This window comes from Mauremys reevesii, linkage group 4 (genome assembly GCF_016161935.1).
Source record: "Mauremys reevesii isolate NIE-2019 linkage group 4, ASM1616193v1, whole genome shotgun sequence".
In the NCBI taxonomy this organism is placed as follows: domain Eukaryota; kingdom Metazoa; phylum Chordata; order Testudines; family Geoemydidae; genus Mauremys; species Mauremys reevesii.
In genome coordinates, this window is record NC_052626.1 from 62,762,167 (window position 1) to 62,785,714 (window position 23,548).

Here is a 23,548-nt window from a genome sequence, read left to right on the forward strand (position 1 = left end):
CCTTCCCTTCTCTCCTCTTTCTTAACCTGTTGCTTTTGTGATCTGTCAATCATATATAGAAGACCTCTCTTTAGGCTGGAGTTAAAAGTGCATTAGTGGCAGTATGATCAGGTTCTTAAAAATGGAGTGCCTTGGATTTATTAAAAACACTGACTTTTTCTCCACATAGACAACCTTCATTGAGTTTAGATGCTGAGGGCTTTGTGGTGGGGGAGGTGGTACCAGAATCTGTTCGTAAACAAAGCTTTCCAAATGCTCAAGATCCTTCTTAACATTAGTCAATTAATGTTCTTCATAAAGTAAATCTAATTCATGCCAACTGTGGAGAATATTGCTCATTGTAGTACATTTAGTTCACAAGCAGAAATCTCGGAAGATATTCACAGTAATTAACATTGGCCATTACCCAACAGCAGTGGTTCTCTACCAGTGGTATGCATACCTCTGGGGGTATGCAGGGGTCTTCTGGGGGTACATCAACTCATCTAGATATTTGCCTAATTTTACAACATGCTACATAAAAAGCACTAGTGAAGTCAGTACAAACTAAAATTTCGTACTTAGAATGACTTGTTTATACTGCTCTATATACTATACACTGAAATGTAAATACAAAACTTATATTCCAATTGATTTATAATTATATGGCAAAAATGAGAAAGTAAGCAATTTTTCAGTCAGTGTGATATTTCTGTATTTTTATGTCTGACTTTGTAAGCAAGTAGTTTTTAAATGAGGTGAAACTTGGGGGTACCTAAGACAAATCAGACTCCTGAAAGGGGTACAGTAGTCTGGAAAGGTTGAGAGCCACTGCCCTACAGTTACAGAAATCTGGACTATAAAGCTCTTGCTGTTACCAAATTAAAATCAATACTCTAGAGCAGGGGTGGGCAAACTTTTTGGCCCAAGGGCAACATCTGGGTATGGAAATTGTATGGCAAGCCATGAATGCTCATGAAATTGGGGGTTGGGGTGCAGGAGGGGGTAAGAGCTCTGGCTGGGGGTGCGGGCTCTGTGGTGGGGCCAGAAATGAAGAGTTGAGTGTGTGGGAGGGGGGTCTGGGCTGGAGTGCAGGGGGGGATGAGAGCTCCAGCAGGAGTGTGGGCTCTGGGGTGGGGCTGGGGATGAGGGTTTGGGATTTAGGAGGATGCTCCAGGCTGGGACCAAGGGGTTCAGAGGGAAGGAGTGGGGGATCAGGGCTGGGGCAGGGATATGGGGGGGGCAGGGTGCAGTGTCTGGGTGATGCTTACCTCAAGCAGCTCCCAGAAGCAGCGGCATGTCACCTCTCCGGCTCCTACGCGGAGGCACAGCCAGGCAGCTCCACACGCCTCCCCGTCCGCAGGCGCCGCCCCTGCAGCTCCCATTGGCTATGGTTCCTGGCCAATGGGAGCTGCAGGGGCAGAGTGCGGAGCCCTGTGGTTGCCCTACGTGTAGCGTAGAATAGAATCAGTGCATATTTGGATGCTGTGTATATAACTAAACATTATTTTCAAGTACATTACACACTTCATGCTGAAAAGTGATACCTGCAATTTGTATTTTCAGACTGTTGGGTACAATGGTTAGCGTTTCCCTGACTCCAAAATCATGAGTCTGATTTCTGTTCTTGTTTGTGAGGTTTTTTACTTTAAGACTTTCTGGTCTAGGAAGAATTCAGGAAATGACCAGTAGCTAGAATTTCCCAATGAAATATAAATATCCTTTCTAGGACAGGGATTTAATAATAGCAGAAAGAAAACCAACATTAAAATACTTTATTTGCTGGTTAGTTCATGAGGTTTTCTTTTTTCACTCCTACCTCAGTTTTGTAACACACAGGTGAATAGCTCTGTTAAATAACCACTAGTACTATACAAGCATTGTACTGTGCAGAAGGAAGTAGGCATGCTTTTATACTCTGAGTTCAGTGTGTTGCCTTCCAATCAGCTTTTCAGTTGAAAAGTGTCATTTGCAGTAGCCTTTACAGACTAATGCACACCGTCGCCAGAACTTATTATGTGTTAATGTTCTGTTTTGATTTTTACAGGAGACTAGACCTTACTTCCTTTTGATCAACTCCTTCTAAAGCAACATCTCATCATGGCTGAAATGACACCAGAAGAAATTCAGTTGAGGGCCCACCAAGTCACTGATGAGGTAAACTTTTTTTCCCCAGGCCTCATTCAGGATCCTAATATACAATTATCCTAACCTGTGCAGAATAGGAAGGTAGGGGGAGCCTAGGAAGAAGACTGCCAAGGCAAAGTTGAATATGCTGAACTTCTCTATCTTCACCTGGTTTTCACCTTGTAGCTGCTAGGGCCAAGTTGTTTTTTTTAAATAGGAGCTTGAAATTTCACTCCTAAAGTGGCACCTGCCAGATTTGAAAAGTGCTGAGCACCTAAAACTCCCATTGCAACCAATGAAATCTGTGGGGTGCTCACCCTCTTAAAACCAGGCAGGTGCTTAAACACACATTTTAGGATCCTGAAGTTATGCTCCTATTTTTCTGATCTTTGCCTAGCTATAGTAATTGTCCCTGAGATATCACAGAGCAGTTTTTTCTAGTATCTGAGGAGCACTTGAAGTATCAACTTTATTTTGTTGACCTTAGTGTGTACTGAGAAATATGAATAATGGCAAATGGAAAAGAATCCTAGATCATTGTAGCTCTGATATATAGATGTGGATAGTTGCTTATCCCTTATTTCCAGGTTACTAAAGCTTTTGTGCACTAGCTATTTTATTATATTGAACTTTTAGTGTTTGAGGGTCTTATTGATTCTCTTACATGTGCTTCACTATGTTAAATCTTCTCTTTCTAGTCTTTGGAAAGCACAAGGAGGATTCTTGGTCTGGCTGTTGAGGTAAGGGAGCACTTACTAAATCTTTGGAAATGCACCAACCTGGTGAAGCAGTGATATCAAACAATTTCAAAGTAAATTGACTATACAGGGGAGACAGTGAAACTGACTATACTTTGTCAAATTTACAAAGTAAACTGGAAAAAAAAATAGAAATTTCTCTGATCTTTCAGATATAGTAATTTTGTAACAATAGTAATTGAAAAAAGTTTGGATTTTTTTTATGCTGTAATAACTGGAAACACTAGAACTGTCTACTGGCAGAATATAAGGTGAAATGGCAGACAAATGTACCTTGAGAGATGGGGGAGACTAGGGCTTTAAAAAATAACCCATTTAAAGGGATACAGAATATGGAGACAAATTATTGGTTATCTAAAGAGAGACTCTTCCACTTCTGACAGCCACAGTTGTGTAGATGGCTTTCCAGATTGCAGCTGAATCTCCTGCACTTCCATGTTGTCTGACAGGTCAGAAATTGTTGGTGTCTTGTGACCAGTGTTAAAAGGTAAAGTAACTTTTGGGATGCAAGACAACATAGAAGCAACACAGAATGGAATTGGATAACATATCACAGTCTCTCTAATATCTGGCAATCCATAGTAATTCCATCTGAAGCCACAAGGAAACTGAACATCGATTCCCAAAGTTGAAACTTGTATCCAGCCATGACTGCTTAGTAACCAGCAACCAACCACAGTACCTGAGGAGTAGGATGTGTGAGATCTATATATCATCTGTTTCCTTTCCATGCCCAAAGGGAAGGTCTGACCTGCCTTGGGACTTCTCATTCTCATTGACTGCTGTCAGTGAGCCAGGAGTTGGATGGGGATTGGCATTACCAGCAAACTGAGACATCCTTGGCAAAGGCTGTCATGGGAGGCATCTTGTGTGCATTCTTTTTGGATTCATAGTGTAAAAAAAAAAATAATAATAATAAAATAAAAATAAAAATTCCCTTCTGAGAAATGCACCAAGACTTAATAACACTGAAGATTTGAGCTTTTACTTGCTCTTAGAGTTAAGGACAGCTGAAGATGGCAAAGATGCATCCTCAAAATGAAGATTTGATTGAGGCTGTGCTTGACTGCCTGGTGCTGTGGCACATACTATTTTAGGAACTCAGAGAGATCCTGGCACTAATGGGGTACCACATCAGCTAATTCTAATTTAACAAAGCTCTTCAATACTGGTGTGTCTGGTAATAACATACTTAATACTGGTTTCTTCAGTACTTGAGAAATTGCAAGTGCCTTTAAACTCCCCACACTTTAAGATCCTGAAACAAAATCTGCATTGGAGCAGAAAGTTCTACCCTTGTAGGCTCAATAGTTGGACCCAGGAATCTCTGTACTGATGTGGCCTCAGTGCGCATTTGAAAACTTGAGCACTTCAGCCCTGACTAAGCTTTGGGAATGATTTTCCCCAGTGCCAGAGTTGCTGTTGACTTTCACTGGCCTAAAATTGAACGTAGGCTACTTTGTTCCTTCAAAAGGCAAGTGGCTGATCTGGTGTAGGGTCTAGAGACTGGGCTCATAAGGCTTCCTCCAGGAGGAAGTCAAACCACTTTCTCTGCCTACTCTGGCCATCCTATGTGAAGGTCTTACCCACTGGGCAGTGACTTAGGTGGTGAGGTTGGGAATTGATTTCTCATTGATTTGTCCATGCCAAGTTTGATCTGTGTTTGAATATCTGAGTACAGCAAATCACTTGAAATACCTTTCCCTGTTTAAATAACTCAAAAGGGATTCCTACCAACTTTTAATTGCTTCTGCACTGCGACTAAGCAAAATTGTCAGTCCAAAAAACTCTCAGAAGACTAAGTTTTTAAAAAGGATATTAATAGAAGTGCCATTTCAACCAGAACTGCGGTATTGTCACTATGTAGTAACTTTTTTTACACTATCCTATCACATGTGAAACTAAGGGCTGGTCTAAGCTACCACTTAAGTTGCTGTAACTTACATTGCTCAGGGGTGTGAAAATGACATCCCCAAGTAATGTAAGTTACATTGACATAAAACAGTGTCACACCGGTGCTATGTCTGTGGGAGATGCTCTCCCACCGACATAGCTTCCGCCTCTCAGGGAGGTGGAGTAATTATGCCAGTGGGAGTGTGCTCTCCCATCGACATAGCGCATCTTCACCAGACGTGCTACAGTGCAGTAGTGTAGACTTGCCCTTAGTGATGATCTGCAGTGCAAGCTTCCATTATTCCAATATTGTAGTTCAGAGCAGGTGTTATTCTAGCTAGCACCAGAGCCCTTGACTGTGTGCTGGTGTACTGAAAACAGTGTTTCTGCAAACCTCCTTTTCTCTTTACAGTCCCAGGATGCGGGAATCAAGACAGTCACCATGCTGGATGAACAAGGAGGTGAATTCTACCTGTGTGCAAAGCAGAGTTGTGAATATAAAGTCTTAATGGTCTGCAGTAATATCTGTGCTTATGTTTGGTGTCCTAATTTATTAGGTTTTGGCCTCAGTAACTCATTTTGGTATAGAAATGAGGTTGCTTCACTAGTCAGATGTTCCTGTGTTTGTGCAATTATAGTATTTAAGATTTAGCTCTGGTTCATGTCACCAGAGTTTGCAGGCTGTGCAATTAACTGTGCTATCGAGCCTCCCGCCCTATCCCCCTGACAAAATAATGTTTCTTTACTTTAAAAGCAGCTAGTAACATCTAAACATCCAGACAACATACCTATTCCACTATGAGGGAGGAAAAAAAGCTTTTAATTTAGGATTGCTGGAAACGCATAATCAAAAATTCTATTGCAGCATATGCCATTGTTTGCTTTTGCTACAAAAAGTTCCTTTAGGGGACAAGTGGCTTGAGTATACAGATCTAATTTATAACTTAGATGTTAACATTTCAGATAAAAGCTTCCCCTCTAAGGTCTAATATCTCAAACTTTTTTTGTATGTTTTGTAACTACTTTTTTTAGAACAACTAACCCGTATAGAAGAAGGCATGGACCAAATAAACAAGGACATGAGAGAAGCTGAAAAGACCTTGACAGAGCTCAACAAGTGTTGTGGCCTCTGTCTCTGTCCTTGCAACAGGTCAGTTAACAAATCCAGACTCAGGTCTGAATTTCTGGGATCCCACAAAAAGAGCACCTCTGAATGTTCCCCAATAGGGTGAAATAACTAAAGAAAATCTTGCTACTTGCTGTTAGAGTAAAAACTACGCTGATAATAGTCAACTTGCCCTAAGTGCTTTTTAGGGAAATTGATTAACTGCAGCTTGCTGAAGAGTGTACCATTCGATAGGGCTTAGTAGCTAAAACACACTCACAGTAACCACCTTTTAGATTTGTAAATAATGGGATCCCAACCTGAAGCTTATACACAGTAAAGCAATATTAGTGTTTAAAAAAACTTCAGTTTTCAACTTTTTCTTCTCCCTCTTCATAATAAAGATCCATTGGCATCTGAAATTTTCTTCCCAAGTGTATTTCTCTATTGCTGGGACACTGGCTTATTAAGACTGGTAATATGTGCTGGGCTACTCTGTTGTTTTTCTTGGCATGGGGTGAGAGGAAGGTGAACATATTATAGCATTTATTTTTGGAGAGGACAAATAAGATCTAGCATTGAGTAGAACTTACAGATTAGTATATGTGGGGGTCAGAGTGGGAAAAGAAAAACCAGAATAGGCCTTGATCTTACCAGCTTTTAAAATCTCACGTTACTTATTACATTCTGTATTTATTTATTTTTGCAAGCTTTTGTCATAGTTCCTAATTGTAATCAGCGTCACCACTGGCCTCTCAGAAAATGTCAATTAAAAGGCTTTTAGAGCCTGCTGGATGGCATTTCTGGTGTAGTTTCAAACATTTGTAGCAAAAAGACAGGTAAAGCAGACCGAGCAGAGAGGGATGCTTTGTACTCTCTAGGCAGTTTTTTACTATTGAGATCTACTACTAGTTATCATATCTAAGCTGCTCTAAAGTATTAAATGAATTTGTGGGAATCTTACAAAGAAAATGGCTAAACAGGCCTCTCTCCCTTAGGGTGGTAGGGGAAGGAAAGGGGATTCTCTGTATGTATACTTGCCAAAGTGAATTGTGTTTGCAAATTTTTATTGTGGGTCCAGTCAGTGGGCCAAAGAGAGCCTGGATCTCTTCAATGATTGAAGTGGAAGTGAGGTAGTTAAACTGTACATTCAAGTCCCTTACATGAGGGTCTCATTCAGAACAACATGCTATGTGATCATTCTGAATTAAAATGAGCATGAGGTTTTCAGGACTAAAGGTTCAGTTTTGTTACAACAGTTTGATAAGTAAATAGCTCTGATCTGGCCTGTAGCTTAACACAAAGTTGTTGTACCAATGTGCAATTTCATTCTTAACATAACTTGCATCCTGTCAGTATCTCAGATTACAGTCCTGTCCAGGTTTCTGAATTTGTCATATTGGCCACTTCCAGTAAGTGATTCACCTTGGGCAAAAAACCAGATATCTAGTGCCATTGAATCTGAGCAGATCTATCAAGACTACACTCTGTATTTGTGATGGAGTTTGTGGCACTTCCAATATGTTAATTCCTGTAGGTGACTTTCACAGTGAAGTGCCTTAAGAAGTTTTGGAGTGTGCTGAGGTCAAGAGCAGGAGAAACTGTACTGAGTGGATCTGAAAAATGCTAACAGTCCTCTCACCCCAATGTCCCACTTATGAGTGGTATAGTGGTATCTTACTTAAATGTTGAGCACTAGGATAGCCAGTCTTCCACACACAGGCTGAATTTAAACACCAGAGTGCACACAAGTAAACGTTTCTTTTCTTCCCCTACTTTATTCAGATTACTTAAAGCTACTTTGTTTTGAAAGCAAAGGACTTCAGCTGAAAAAAAAATCACTAACCACTTGCTTGCATGTTTGATGGTTTTTTACTGTTCTTTTTTCTATTCTCTCCTAACATACCCACCTTCCACTTACTTAATAAAAATGAAGACTAAACACTAGAAGCTGGATTCAATTAACTGGTGAAAGCGGACTTTAGGACAAGGTCAATCTTGTGCCACAGACTATACTGTTAACCATCTGTCTAAGGTGATGTTCTAAATGGGTATTTGTTTGCATGGGCATGATGTTTGCATGCAAGACATGTTGTGACTGTCTGTGGTTTTGTGGTGTTCCAGTGTGTCATTCATGTCTATAGATAGCATGTTATAGAATGGATTAGGCATGGGAGCCTATTAACTCTGACCCAGCTCCTTGAGGAGAGGCTGTAAATACCAGGGCTGGACCAGTTGATGTTTAGGATCTTAAACATATTGACTTCCTTATCAGGAAGGTGTCAAACTATTACAAATATGGAGTAATAGTTTGGAAAATTACTTTAAAAAATACCAATGTGGCAGTCATGTTTGTGTTTCAGTGACTCATTCAAACCTGTAGAAATAAAAAGCTGGTCTGTCTTATTGTCCAGCACCATAAAACTCCACCTGGGGTGTAAAAGTCAAGTTGCATGTTCAGACTTATGCATCATTCCGTATGGCAAATTCTACTTTTACTTACAACTGTGGCACCCCATTGAAGAATAGCAATCTTTATTAATCCTGCTCAAACCAGAATAGAATCAGCATGCTCTCCCATAATTGTGTTGCATCAATGCTAACAAGTAAAAAGTAGCAGAAACGAAGTTTTCTTACTAAAGCAAGTTCCTTTGAGTGAATAAACAAAAGGGATCAGATCTGAGTAAGCTCCATACCAGAAATGTGACTGAATGCATCAGTTTACGTTGGTATTTGTAATACCACCCTCAGCAGAGCTCTACATGGGCTCTGACCAAAGACTGAGGCATTCTTCTAAGCTAGAGTTGTCTGCCCTTTTTCCTCATTCCCAGAAAACAAATGTGAAGTTGCCTGTATTTTTGCAGCTAAAACTTGGGCAGAGATTCTAATGAGAGCATCAGTCTTCATCTGATACTATTATCATTTTTCTTCTTAGGACACATTTCTTTTATATCACAACATTTTGAATAGGTGCTGCAAAATTTTAAACTTTAACTTAGTGTTCTTGAAAGGTGCCACACTGACAGAAGTCCTGTAGTTACAGCATAGGTTTAGTGCCAGTGAAAGCTTCCCCATACTGCCCTGCAAATGTTTGGCCCAATGGAGAATTAGAAGGAAAAGGGTAGTTCAGGCTTAATGGCCAGTTTAATCCTTGGTCTCACTTGTGAGACTACCAACAAACAAGCATAGTATATATGGGGTGGTTACAAAACCTCTTTATTAAAATTTTAAAAAATTACACCTGTGTAAAATTTCAGAAACCTCTCTAACTTGTCTATAGATCTACTTGCCTTTATAAGTCGTATTTCATAGCTCCTTGCCACTGCTGCTATGGTTATAATAGGGCTTTTGCCATATCAGGCCATCTTTGCTTTTTCTTGGATAATGCACTAAAATCATAATAGTAAGTATGACTGAAGTTGTCCTGTGTTTAACACATGAATCTATTGCTGGAAAACTACCTGAAGAATCAAGGAGAGATGGCATCAGGAAATCATCTCTTGAATATATCTGAAATGCTAGTTAAGTGCATAAATGTTTCCCAAGGTTGCTTCAACCTCAAGGTACCTCTTGCTCATCCCCTGTTGAAGATTGTGTCCAAATCAAAATAACTATGCTTCCCTGTTCATTTATAGTCTTGTATCTAAGATGTTGCAGAAAATAACGATTAAAATCTGATTTTTAAAAGCATTAAGGCCTGGTCTAAATACAGCTTTTGTACCAGTATAACCCTTTTGGTTAGGGGGTAACTTTTTCCTCTCAAAATATTTATGCCACAGCTCCTACTGTGAATGAAGTTATACTGCTACAAAGGTGCTTTATACTGGTATAATTTATTTCCATACTAAAAGGAGAATATAGTTATAGTATTTTGTATTGCTTTAACTATACCGGTATAGTTAAAGCAGCACAGCATTTGTGTGTACACTGCAGAGTTTTTTTGCCAAAAGTTATGCTGTTTTAATTGAAGTGCTTTTAATTAAAACCGCTGTTGCATGTCCACACTAGCTCCTTGTGTTGGCTGAGTGCATCCACACTAGCAGCTCTTGCATTAACATAGAGAGCAGTGCACTGTGGTAGCTATCCCACTGTGCAACTGGCAGCAGAGTGCTTTGGGAAGAGTTTGCAATGCCTCATGGGGCAGGTACAGTATCACATGATGCAGGTTTCTCAATCCCGTCCTTCCCTGGGCATTCTACTAGATTGCCAGCTGCTTTTCAACTGAAGTGTGTAGGGAGGGAAGTGGAATGTACACTGCAATGCCACTGGGAGAGAGTGTGATGGGGTGTGTGAGAGAGAGTGGGTGGGGGGAGTATGTATGTGAGAGAGTTGAGTGTCCGCATGCGGTCTCCAAGTTCAGACTGCCATTGAAAGCAACCAGTCCTGAGGCAGGGAGTGTGTGTGGGGGGAACCCCTGACATCAGCCCCCATCTCCCTCCCTGGCTCTGCACAGCAGTGTCTCTCTCTCACACACACACACACACACACGCCCCCCCTACCTCTCTCTGCCTGCCTCTGAGTTCATAGTATGGGAGAGAGCAGCAGTCCACGTTAATGATTTGCTTTTTGTTGTGGGAGCTGAGTGGCATGCTTAGCTGTCAGACCTTCATGGAGCTTTAACGGGGAGGAGCACATGTTTGTGTAGCAGGAATGCAGGGCAGTCCAGTTCAAATCAGTGAGCAGAGTGGTCATGGCAGGCATTGTGGGATACTGGGGGAGGCCAGTTATGACAATATAATGAATGACAATGTCTCAGTGATGCTTTGTTGCTTTAAGTTTGCCACAAAAAGCCCTGTGCCTCTCATCAAGGTGGCTTTATTTTGTTGCCAAAAGTGACATTGTACACCTCCACTGTTTTGCTGCCAAAAGCTGCCTTTGGGTGACAAAACTCTGCAGTATAGACAAGGGCTTAGTGATTTAGCAGCACAATTGCTACTGAAAGTCACTGGCCTTTTTACTTTCAATAGGACTTGTGCTCAAGAAGAGGATATGCCCATTACTCAGTTGGGGATTGGGGGGGAGACAATAACAGAAAATGTGGAAGTGCTAAATGCCTTCCTTGTTTTCACCAAAAAGGTTGGTTAGCGATCAGATGTTTAATATAATGAATGACAATGAAAATTCGGTAGGATCTGAGGCTTAAAACAGGGAAAGAACAAATCTTAAAATTACTTAGACAAGTTAGATGTCTTCAAATCGGCAGGGTCTGATGAAATACATCCTGGAATACTCAGAGCTGACTGAAGAGATGAGTTATTAGCAATTACCTTCAAAAACTCATGGAAGACAAGAGAGATTCCAGAGGGCAAAGAGTGCCAATCCATAAAAAGAGGAATAAGGGACAACCCAGGGAATTATTGACCTAGTCCACCTCAGAACCCAGAAAGATAATGGAACAAATAATCAAGCAATCCATATGCAGACACCTAAAAGATTAAGTAATAGTCCACATGGATTTGGTCAAGAACAAATAACAAACCAACCTAATAGCTTTCTTTGATAGGATAGCAAGCCTCATGGATGGGGGAAGCAGTAAACATGGTATATCTTGACTTAAGTAAGGCCTTTGATACTGTCCTGCATGACCACCTCATACATAAACTAAAGAAATATAGCCTAGATGGAGCTACTATAAGGTGGGTGCAGAACTGGCTGGAAAACCATTCCCAGAGAGTAGTTATCAGTTGTTCATTGTCAAGCTGAAAGGGCAGTTCCAATGGGGTCCTGCAGGGATCAGTCCTGGGTCTGGTTCTGTTCAAGATCTTCATAAATTATTTAGATAATGACAGAGTACATTTATGAAGTTTTTAGATGATACCAAGATGGAAGGAGTTGCAGGTATTTTGGAGGATAGGATTAAAATTCAAAATGATCTGGACAAACTGGAGAAATAGCCTGAAGTAAAAAGAATGAAATTCAGTAAGGATAAATGCAGAGTACCGCACTTGGGAAGGAACAAACAATTGCATGCATACAAAATAGGAAATAACTGTTTAGGAAGGAATAATGCAGAAAAAGATCAGGGGGTTATAGTGGATCACAAACTAAATAGGAGTCAACAATGTGATACTGTTGCAAAAATAAACCTGAATATCATTCTGGGATGTATTAGCAGGAGCATCGTAAGCAAGACCCAAGAAGTAATTCTTCCACGCTACTCCATGCTGATAAGGCCTCATCTGGAGAATTGTGTCCAGTTCTGGGCACCACATTTCAGTAAAGATGTGGACAAATTGGAGAGTCCAGAGAGAAGCAACAAAAATGGTCTAGAAAATGTCCTGTGAGGAAAGACTAGAAAAACTGGGTTTGTTTCTTTTGAAGAAGACTGAGGGAGGACATAAGTCTTCAAGTACATAAAACAACATAAAGGGTTGTTACATGGAGGAGGGTAAAAAATTGTTCTCCTTTGCTTCTTGACATGTCATCAGAGGTTATGGGCTTAAATTGCAGCAAGGGAGGTTTAGGTTGGACATTAGGAAAAACTTCCTAACTGTCAAGCTAGTTGAGCACTGCAACAAATTGCCTAGGGAGGTTGTAGAATCTCAGTCATTGGAGATGAATTGGAGGTTTTTAAGAATAGGTTAGACAAAACACTAGTTATTCCTTAGTCCTGCCTTGAGTGCTGGGGACTGGACTAGATGTCCTATTGAGGTCCCTTCCAGTCCTACACTTCTGTGAAATCACTTGGGTGCCTTTGAAAATCCCACCCTGAAAGAAATAATTCTCTTCCTCCCTTGCCACCTGGGGAAAAAAATCTGGTGTCCTCTCTTTTCCCTCTATTGATCTAGCATATATTTGGGTTTATCTCTTTTTGGTAGAACAAAGAACTTTGAGTCTGATAAGTCATACAAGTCAGCCTGGGGTGATGGTGTGGAGAACTCAACAGACCGTGTTGTATCCAGCCAGCCAGGACGTGTAACAAATAATCAGCCACAGACCACTGTAGGAGCAAGTGGGGGATATATTACACGGTATGTTTGTCCATCTTCCCCCCCCCCCCCCCAAAACGAGTATGCCATTAAGATACCTTTAAGTCAGTTTCTTCCTCCCAGAATGTATTCAACTAGAGTGGCTATATAATAAATCCTTACTGTCAATTGGACAGGAAGCCCTTTGAATTGCTTTCACTTGGGGATTTATATCTGCAGTTTCACTCCTCATAGCATGCAGTGCTGGGAATAATTACTACACTTGACTAGCCCCTGGATGCATATGAGCTCGGTGCTCGAATTATTGTGGTGAATGTTGCATTAGGATTTGCTCTGTCACATAATGAAAGGGCACCTGACACAGAATTTGAATCCCTCTCTAATAGAGCATAATCTGCCAGTGGTTCTCTGTTTTGAATTTTGAGGCCATTTTAACAAAACCACTTTGTCCAATTTCTTTCAGCAAAATGAATTTAAGGACAGATAGTAGCAGGCTGCCTGCTGGAATAGGTGGTGGTAAAGTGAAGCATCCCCCCTACTCTGAAAATGTGGGTTGTGATGAGATGTTTTAGTGGAAGTTTATTGAACAACATTTTGGCAGTGGGGAAGCAACTTTCTGGTTCCTGAACACAGGGGTCTCCTGGTACTTTCAACAGGATAACAAACGATGCCAGAGAGGATGAGATGGATGAAAATCTCGCTCAGGTGGGAAATATCCTGGGGAACTTGAAAAACCTGGCTTTGGATATGGGCAGTGAGATTGATTCACAAAACAAGCGAATAGACCGGATAAATGAGAAGGTAAGAGGCAAATAATCCTGTTCTTGCCATCTCCATCTTGGTTATAGGACACAAGAGAAGAATTATGGAATACTCTTAAATTAATGCGTTCACCATGCTGCCTTTATGAGCATTTGCAGTGGTCAAGTGCATCAGGAGTATGCAGTCGTACCATACTAAACTTTTACTACCAGTTCCTGAGCATATTCAGTATCTTGCAATTATTTGAACAATAAAGTATGTCCTTGGTATCCTCTGTCTACACAATTCAGAAGCACAGGACCGGGCATGCTTATGGATTAGTGTTGTAACTGACAAGTCACAAGATTGGTCACTGGTGGGAGTCTTCTATAGACCACTAAATCAGACTAGAGAGCAGGATGGCTCTTTCAACATCTAGCTACAATGTGTGTGTGTATAGAGGGAAGGGGTAACTGTTACCGTAGGGGAGTTCTAACTGGGGGATGTATGAAGGAGGTCTTTGTTGCCACTTAATGACTAGAAAAACTTCTTTGAATTGCTTAAACTTATCTATAGCTCTCTAACAAAGTATTACACCCTGCTAACAGTAATTTTTATATTATGTTTCATTCTGACAGATAAAGATTAATTGATCACCTAATTAAAAATTAGTGGTTGCCTATTACAAGTGATAATGACCTAATTACAGTTATGTGCCAACTGAATATAGTCCTCCCCAGTAATATCTATATTTGGTGTGTTTTTTGGCATCTAGAAAAGTTCTCTTAACTCCTAATAACCACTCGCATTAGAAGAAAAAAATTAAACAAAAATAATCCATTTTGCTCATAATGGTTTCAGCTTTGGGAAATTGGCCCTTTTAAAAAAAACAAACAAAAAAAAAACACCACAATTCTGCAATCATTAAAAATGTTTTCATTTCTTGAAAAGCTATGCTGGTTAAGAAAGGAAGTGGAAAGCAGTACTAATAATAATATATATAAAACATGTAATCAGAATGGGAGGAATTGAGGGCAAGCACTAAAAAGTACCGTAGCAATAGTGAAATGGCTACAATAAGGATATTTGTTAAATATCAGGAACAAGACTGGTTAGTTTGATAGTGACTGCATCCCATATTAGCCTTTTTCATGATTTTATCCAGTAAAAATCTAGACAACTGCAGCATAATTAAATGTCAATCAGCGTTATTTTATGGACAATTAATAGATCTTAATCACTTCTTGAAATGATTATAAATCTGTTTGACAAAGGTAACTGACATAATATACTTAGACTTTTGTAGGGCATTTGACTAGTTCAATATGACTGTCTATTTAAAACAAATTATGTGCACTGCATTGATTATACATGCACTAAAGTGCATTAAAAAGTGACTGATTATATCTCAAAATAATTATAAATGGGAAATTATCCTCCATTGAGGGTGTATCTAGTTATGTTCCCACAAGGATCTGTTCTTGACCCATTGCTATTTGATATCTTTATCAATGAGCTGGGAAAAACAAAATTACTGCTGGTGAAATGGAAATGACAGGTCAGCTCTACAGAGTGATCTGTGTTGCACAGTAAACTGGATTTACTTGAACATGCGTTTTAATATAGCTAAATACAAGGTCACATCTAAGAATCAAGAACATAGGTCATACTTATGAGATGGGAAACTGTATTTTGGAAGACAGTGACTCAAAAGGACTATAAATCCTACACAACTGAATGTGAGCTATTGGTGTATTGTGATGGCTGAGGGCATGTGTGACCTTTGAATGCAGAAGCTGGGGAATTATAGTGGTGTGGGAGCACCACTATAGTTAATGTTGTGTCATGACATCTGTTTAAAGGTTGACCTTTCTAAATCCCCTAAAATCAACATGCATAATCAAATTTCTTTGAAATGTTGGCATGCCTCGGGAGGATGCAGGTTATGGTTAGTAACCCAAATTTTGGAGTAATTTTGAGCCAGAGGTTCTGGATATATAATCCCAAGCCTCCAAAAGAATTACCATTTAAAAAAAGTTTCGAAGTGGGTTTGTTTGCCCAGAGTTAGATATCAAACTGTTGATGTGATGCAGGTCAAAACAGTCTCAATCTGTCAAGTTTTACCCACGATGATGCATGCCACTTACTGAATGTTTGGAGGTCCCAAACTGAGAACGGTATTCAAGATTATACCTCTCTCCCACCCCCATACACTATGCATGTGCCAATACAAAGAAATGGGTAGAGGGGGTTTCCATCCCTGCCCCCCATTTTATGTGCTTTAAACTCAACTCTTGTAAGTGCTCTAAAATCCCAATAGTTATTCAGATTGCTCTGACATTTAGTGTGCTTCACGGGGATGTTGGGTGGTGGTAATGATCCAAATTTGGGGTCCCTTAGCCATGAGAAATGGGCCCCCAAAAAAGTTTCCTTTTGCTGCTTTGTATTAAGCTGAGAGGTACTAATGACAGGTCTGTGATTCATCCACATTCAGGTTGGAGGGCAAGTTCACAGCCATCAATTAACAGAACTAAGGATAAGTTATCACAACCCTCCATCTAAGACAAAAGGAGTTTTGGACTACGGGGCTGGAGGTTGCTGCAATTTGGAGTCCATGGGTGGTGGTTTTATTTTGGAGGAATGTAATCAAAGCCTTTGGGGGTGAGATTAGACTTGCAAATATTTCCTGGGGAGGCATTAGGGGGCAGAGGAGTGGGGCAATATAGGGAGAGGTGTTTGGGGCTGCAGCAAGGGAGGCAAGGGAAGTTGGGGGCTCATGTAAGGGAGCATATAGGCATATGGCCCCTGCCCTGCACCCCAAAGTGCTGCCAGTGCACTCCAACTTTCTGGGACCCCAACACTTCCATTGTAACCTAGTTCTCCTTCACTCCAGGCACTGTATGTGAGTCAGGTTACAGGAGGGGGCAATTAACTGCAATAAAAGCATTTGTATACCAGGGAGTGAAGACTTTGGGGAGATCTGTGCCCAGGCCTCCCCTCCGTAAGCAGGGAACACTAGTGGGGAAGGGGCCACGGTGGAGCAGGGCGAACACATTGAATGGGTCACAGGCATGGCTTCAGAGATGTTTCAAAGCGGGGCTGTGGGGAGGTAAGGACAGCTAGCTCAGTATGCAAATTATAGATCATAAGTACAACTGCCTAAATAACTAACTCCTAGTATCTCCTCCTGTTCAAAAAAACTAGAAAATTCAGTGGCAAAAAACTATGCTAACACAGAGTTACGGTGGTGGTATATCATCCCCTTGCAGAACACTGAGTTGAGCAAAACTCAAACTTCTGAAAACTAGGAAATGCACAGTTAATTGCTCCAATCCGCTGTCCCCTAATGCTCCCCCCCCCAAAAAAAATCTGCATATCTAATTTCCCCTGCAAAGGAAATGTGACCTAACTCTGCCCTCTTCAGCAATGATCCACTATACCCCATTAACAAACATACCTTTACTCTGCCAAACATGCCATTGCTAAAAGGTACAAATTCTTCTCTTCCTTTTACAACCCCTTCAGTCAACCACAGGATTCCATCTAACGCTATTAAAGGACAAAATGGTGCCGGGTGGGGATTTACCCACATAACCTTCCCTCTGCCCTCTTTTGAGTAATGCCTCACTATGCACATACTCACACTGGCCCTTGGCACTATAAGATTCAGGAGGTTCCAGATCCTAGTGTACGTTCACACACTTAGCCAACTCCTCAGAACAAATACCACATGTTTAAGAATCACTTCACAGGCTTTTACAACTCCCTTATGCTTACTCACAGGATACCATCTCATTTTCATTTAACCATCATTAAAGCATTAGAATCTTTGTCAGCAGTGAGGTGGAATCTGAAATCTCCTTTATAATAAAAGCCCTATGCTCTGCTATTGACAATGTGCACAATTCTGCATAAAAATAATGAAGCATATTGCATCCTGAACATGTACCTCTTCCCTGTCCTCACACACGAGGGTACAAAACCTAGATATCTTATCACAGTCACAGCTCTGTCACGTACCTCAGAGTATTCCACAGATCTTGCAAACACACCTCTATGAAGCAGAGCTAACTACTGCCTCCACAATTCAGTACAGCTATGCCTGACACTGACCACACTCATTTTACATGGAGTGCATGTAGATAGTAAATACTTAGACTGCTCTCATGTCCAGACTCTCTGCTAACACCCTTTGTAATAAAACTCCTGTACCCTGCTAATTATAATGTAGACTATTCCACACTGAAATGATGCATGCTGGATCCTGAAGATACATATGCAGCTCTTCCCTTTACTAAGACATGTCAGAGGGTGCAAAAAGAGATCTCCTCTTATAATCAAGGCTTTGCCACACACCTCAAAGTAAACCACATATAGCCTCGTATCACAAACACACTTTTACCAAGCAGGCCTTCACCATTTAGGGTAGGTACACCGACACACTGACTGCACTTGGAGAATATGCAAATAATTCCCATTGGCTACTGCTAGCTTGAGGGAAGGTGACATGGGTAACTTTTTTTCCTTTTTATTCTTTAATAGTGTTAGATGGGATCTTCTGGGTGAGAGTGAATGGGTTGTAAAAGGAGGTGAAGAGCTTCCACACTTCAGCAGCTATGGGGTTGGCAGAGTAAAGATGTTTGATAACAGGGCATATTGGGGCATTGCTGACAGAGTAAAGGTTGCATGGCAATTTTATCTGTGCATTTCCTGGTTTTCAGAAGTTTGAGTTTTGCTCAACTCAGTGGTATGTTATCCTATTGCAGAACACGAAGCAACCTTACCTCTGCATTAACATAGGTTTTTTGCTATTGAATATACAGTAGAATGGTGGTGTTGCCAATGTATATGGCTTTATTTAGACTGTTACTAGAACACTGTCCAGTTCTTATACCCGCACTTTAAAAAGATTGTAGACAAATTGGAAAATGTGCAGAAAAGAACTAAAAGAATGATTCGAGGTCTGGAAAACCAGCCTTACCAACCTAAAGAAAATCAACCTATTAGTTTAGCAGAGAGGAGGTTAACAGGTGACTTGACCAGTCTATAAGTATCTACAAGGGGACAACGTTCTGACAGTAAAATACTTTTTAATCTGGTGGACAAAGACATAAGATTAAATGGCTGGAAACTCAGCCTAGACAAAATCGGACTAGAAATAAAGTACAAATTTTTAATAGTGAGGATTGGAATTGCTTATCTAAAGGTGTAGTGCAGTCTCCAGAGTTTGTTTGTTTGTTTTAAACCAAGATTGGATGTCAGTCTAAAAGATGCCTTGGCTCAACCAGACACTATGGGCTTAATGCTGAAATTACTGGGTCAGGTTCTGTGGCCTGTGTTTTGCAAGTCAGACTAGAGGATCATAATGGTCCATTCTTGCCTCAAAATCTATGGAGCTTTAATCTTTCCTTAAGAGAGATCTAAGTACACTGCCAATCGCCTGATGGAATTGGCTGATTCTTGGATGCTTTAGTTTAATTATAGGTGTTTGCGATCTTACTGTAATTTTTTTGCCAAGGCCATATTGTTATGACAACAGTACATTCAAAAGACTCATGGGAGTCTGTTTTACACAAAATACCTTACCAATTCTTTCCTTAGTGTTTTTAGATTAATCATTTAAAGTTGGCAGTGCATCCTTTTGCTCATTTTGCATAAATGGTGAATGGCTTAATTTCTCCTATATTCTAAGGTCTGAGTACTGTGGTATATTTTTAATGCTGAGAAGTTGTGCCACAGGAGCTTTGAGGATTACTATTTTCTATGGAAGAAATTAAGTAGGGGAAAAAAATCCTATTTTTGTTTTGGTGGTGGATTCTCCTCCACATTCTCAAATCCCTTCCCTTAATTCCTCCAATTCACTGAAGCCAGTCGTTTTATTTATTGAGTTGCCTTGTGGGGCTTGCTAGAGAGATTTGACTTCTTCCCTCTGATCATTCTGCCTTTGCAAAACTACCAACCCCTGCTGAGCCAATCAGTAAGAGCTCTTGTTTCCCTCCTACCTATCCCAATGGTAGCATCTTGTACTTCTGTAGTCAAGCCCACAAAGAAATTTTGACATAATTTTTTACTTTTTTTTAAAACAACCTTTTGTACTTTTGGACAATTTAAGCATTATACCCAGATGTATAAAAACTTTCCTTATGATGTGTATTAGATACATTTTAACATTAGACTAAAAATGTTTTTGTTAAAGCTTTCTTAGTATCTAGTCTTCAGTCACCTGCAATTCTAACACATGCTTTTCCTTTTTCAGGCGGATACCAACAAAGATCGTATTGAGCAAGCCAATGTCCGAGCCAAGAAACTCATTGATAGTTAATGAGCTTTCTGCCATTGTCCAGTGTCTTTCTCCAGCTGCAAGTCGTCATTTTCATATCTGTGAAATTTTCTATATTTCAAAACAGGGGTAGCAGAGTCGGGAAGCGAGTGCAGCAGGTTGCTTTTTATAGTACTTCTTTTTCTTATCCTTGTGTGAAGATATTGCTTTGACTCCATCAGAGCAACAACATAGCTCCTAATCATCTGCCCTACCTTTTAAACCTGCTCAGGGCTTAGAAAATTCTCAAAGCTGTAAAATTTTCTCTTATTCTCCCTCACAACACAAAGTATTCTATTAAAATGGAATAAACAGGGTGGTATAATTTTGGGTTTGTAATTGTGGAAAGGTTGGAGAGGAGACTTTACAAGTTTTTGGGTTTTTTAATTACTTCACTTAGAGTTGTGCATTCTCACTAAAATAGGAACTTGGTGATGCTTATTACTTGTATTTCTTAGTTCAGTAGGATAACCATGGTTTTACGGACACTTAGTTTAATTTCCAACCCATATGTAAACTACCAAATTTAACAAGTTCTGGCCCACTGGCTACTTGTGGGTTGAGGACTTTAAAACGTACACACTGTAATTTGAAGGAAATGGGAGGGGAACACATGCATTTTCATTCTTTGAATGTGAAATGATGTTGATGTAGAGACCATGGTTAACATTATGCTGCATTTTCTGTTAATTCTTTATTGTATATAATTAATTTTAAACACCATGCACCTGTTTTACTGTTGAACAGAAGAAAATAATTCTGTTCCCATATTTATGCAATGGAAAAGATTTTATATCGAGCTTCTAAATATTTCCTTTAAAAGTAGGCTCAACAAAGCTTTAGATAAAAATGTAAGATTAATTGAAAACTTAAGTCTCCAGGAAAACATCAGACAAACTCTGAATCTGACCACCTATAGTAAGCATGCAAATGTCCCATCTGGATTCCATGTCAAGTTCACCTCTGTCAGTTCTCCCTGGAATTTGGGTTGTGCCTTTCTCTGCTGCAGTACCACAAATCTCACCAAGTTCTGTTCCCCCACGGTGCGTTAGGGGCAACTTTTTAAACCTCTGAATGGATATTAAAATAATGAATGAGGGAGAACAAATTTCTTTACACTTAAGTACAGTTTTTCTTGGTCTTTTAGTTTTTAAACCATGTATACACCATAATTCACCCTCTATTCTGCATGATACTTCTGAACTATGCATGTGCTACTTTCCCACCTAATCTTAATTTAAATCAAGATATATACCTGATAGCTGCTGTCCACTTATTCAAAAAGTTATGTTTCATGAAGTTAAATTTTTGCTTGGCAACATGTCACAATAAGTAGAACATTTTAAACTACTACCTTGCTATAACGAATGCTTCATATGAAGGAACTGCTTCTTCTGTTCCTCCCTTCTTACCTTGTTCCGGGAATAAGATGCTTGCTCTATCTTTACTATAATAAATCAGTTTATGGATTGGACTTCAGAATCTGTAATGTAAAATGTTCCAAATCCAAGATATCTGTGGTGGTAATGCTGAGGTTCCTTCTCATAATGGAGAATACTCCAATCAGCTAGAGTCAAAAAAACCAAAATCGTTCACAGGGAAAATAGATGTGGATTCATGTTTTGTCTTCCAATAAACGTAGCCAGTCTTATTCTCAAGATTCTAATTTGAGAGGTGGAGTGAAGTAGTTATGAGTTTTGTGTAGGTTGAAAGGGAAAGTGATGATTTAAAATAACATAAGCTGTGATATTTGAATGTTAGTGTGGAATCCCCCCACCTCCCAGTGATTTAGTTGAGGCATGACCAAATTAATCACATTCAAGCTTATTTATTCTTTGCAGGGTAGTTGTCCAACATTCTTTTTTTTTTTTTTTTTGTAGAAAATCCTGGGGCAGAGGGATGGGACTATAACCTGTAAAGATTTAGATGAGTAATTTGGTAATTCCTTAAATGATGGGAGTGCAACACCACTACGCATCGCAGTTATCAGTGCACTCCAGGGGCTACTATAAATGATTTCTGACTATGACAAAGAAAAGAGAGGACTGCTATATACAATAAGTAGAAAGCCAGGTCAAATTTTATGGAAAACCTAGTATGAATAAGGCTTAAGTGAAACAATCTTTTGTGGGTGATGGAAATTTCTCCAGGGTTGCTTATTGTCCTCTGTGGCTTCCAAAACAGCTGGAAGGAAAATGGATTTTTAATAAACTGTATGTTAATCCTATTAGTAGCTAAGGACACACATATACACACACCCACTATGAGTACCAAAGAAGCATTTGTGGTGCCATTACCTACTGGTACAATAAAACCCCCAGCATGTGAAAGCTTAAGGGATTCCACTACCCAATAAGACTTTCTTATACCAACTTAAGAGGCTTACTTGAAAGAACCTTTGTACAGAGCATGCCTTCTGTTTCTTTTTTTTTAACTTAAAGGTAGTGATGTACTGCTGGGAATGGAAGACTTAAACTGTTCCACGTATAACATTGCAGAACTCATCTGCTGTAATTCCTTGGAACACCTTTTCCCCCCTCCCTTTCATTATTACAACATCTTACCTCATGTCTGATTTTCCCCAAGCTATTACAACAGCTACTAGGTACATTGGCTAAGAGGATGCTGCGTTGAGTACATGGAAGATTAATATCACAGCTTAAAATTGTGCCCTACATGATACTATTCATGTTTCTGTACCTTATCTGGGATTCACCTACAACTGTTGTGTGCCAATGTGACATAGCACTGGGATATAGCTTGGTTATTAGCTGAATATTAACAGTTGTTTTATAATGGACACAGATCTGGGTCCTTGAGGGAGTCGGTGCCTTAATGTTCCAGAGCAAACTGCACAGCAATACTGTCTTTTGGCATTGCCTGTTAGAAGCATTTATCCTATTACACATCATACTTTCTTGTTCATCGTACTTGCTGGACAGAATAAACAATTTATATGCATTTTTCTCACAGCAAATCTGATTCTTAAGGGCATTAAAAATGAAGATTATTTCAGTTGCTGCTTTTAGTCACTGTTAAACTTATGTATTGTGTATAAACAAATATAGAATTCTATAACTCAGTGTAGTTTGTTTACTATTAAGTACTTGCCATTAATTAATATTGTTTTAACCTATACACAGTCCAATCTCCTGCCCTTGGACAATTTGACAGAACTAAGTAGTTACCACTAAGTTTTCATTTCCTGCAATTTTAACCTTTCATCTTACTCGGAGGTCCCGGTACTGAAAAGTGGAGAACTCAAGTGGTGGGAGCAGGTTCAGAAATTGTTCCTTTTTAAATAGCTCTCCATTCAGATCCTGGCATACTCTTTACCTAAAGTGTTGTATAAAGTTGTAATTAGTAGCAAGCAGTTGCGTTCCAGCTTTCTCTGTCATAGGATGACCAAACAAAAGCAGTAGCGCTGAACCTTTTTGAAAATTTTGCCAAAGCAAAGTTCTGGTGATTGAAAAATGTCCACCAACTCACCTCAATCCAGTCTAAGTGATCTCTAAGGATTTACCCTTTTTCCTGCACTCCACCACCTTTGAACACCACGCTGTTATACAAAGCCTGGCCTGTGAGCTGACTGTCTGCATAGCCCGACTTGTGCTATCAGAAATACTCCAGTTTTTGTTCTGGATCTGCCACAACAAAATTCTAGTTTGTGAAGTGCCTTTATGTAAATAGTATCCGC

The 23,548-nt window shown here is 39.9% G+C and overlaps 1 protein-coding gene across 4 annotated transcripts in view; it reads left to right on the forward strand.

Annotated features, from left to right (window-relative positions):
- Positions 1–22,933, forward strand: part of SNAP23 (synaptosome associated protein 23) — a 40,936-nt gene extending 18,003 nt beyond the window's left edge. For all 4 annotated transcript variants that reach the window (XM_039535556.1, XM_039535554.1, XM_039535555.1 and 1 more), the window contains 7 exons: positions 2,027–2,136; positions 2,805–2,846; positions 5,170–5,218; positions 5,790–5,907; positions 12,681–12,833; positions 13,448–13,592; positions 19,789–22,933. In XM_039535556.1, the coding sequence (XP_039391490.1) occupies positions 2,080–2,136; positions 2,805–2,846; positions 5,170–5,218; positions 5,790–5,907; positions 12,681–12,833; positions 13,448–13,592; positions 19,789–19,854 (630 nt within the window). In that variant the 5' untranslated portion in view covers positions 2,027–2,079 and the 3' untranslated portion in view covers positions 19,855–22,933. The remainder of the gene's footprint in view (positions 1–2,026; positions 2,137–2,804; positions 2,847–5,169; positions 5,219–5,789; positions 5,908–12,680; positions 12,834–13,447; positions 13,593–19,788) is intronic.
- The last annotated feature ends 615 nt before the right edge of the window (positions 22,934–23,548 follow it).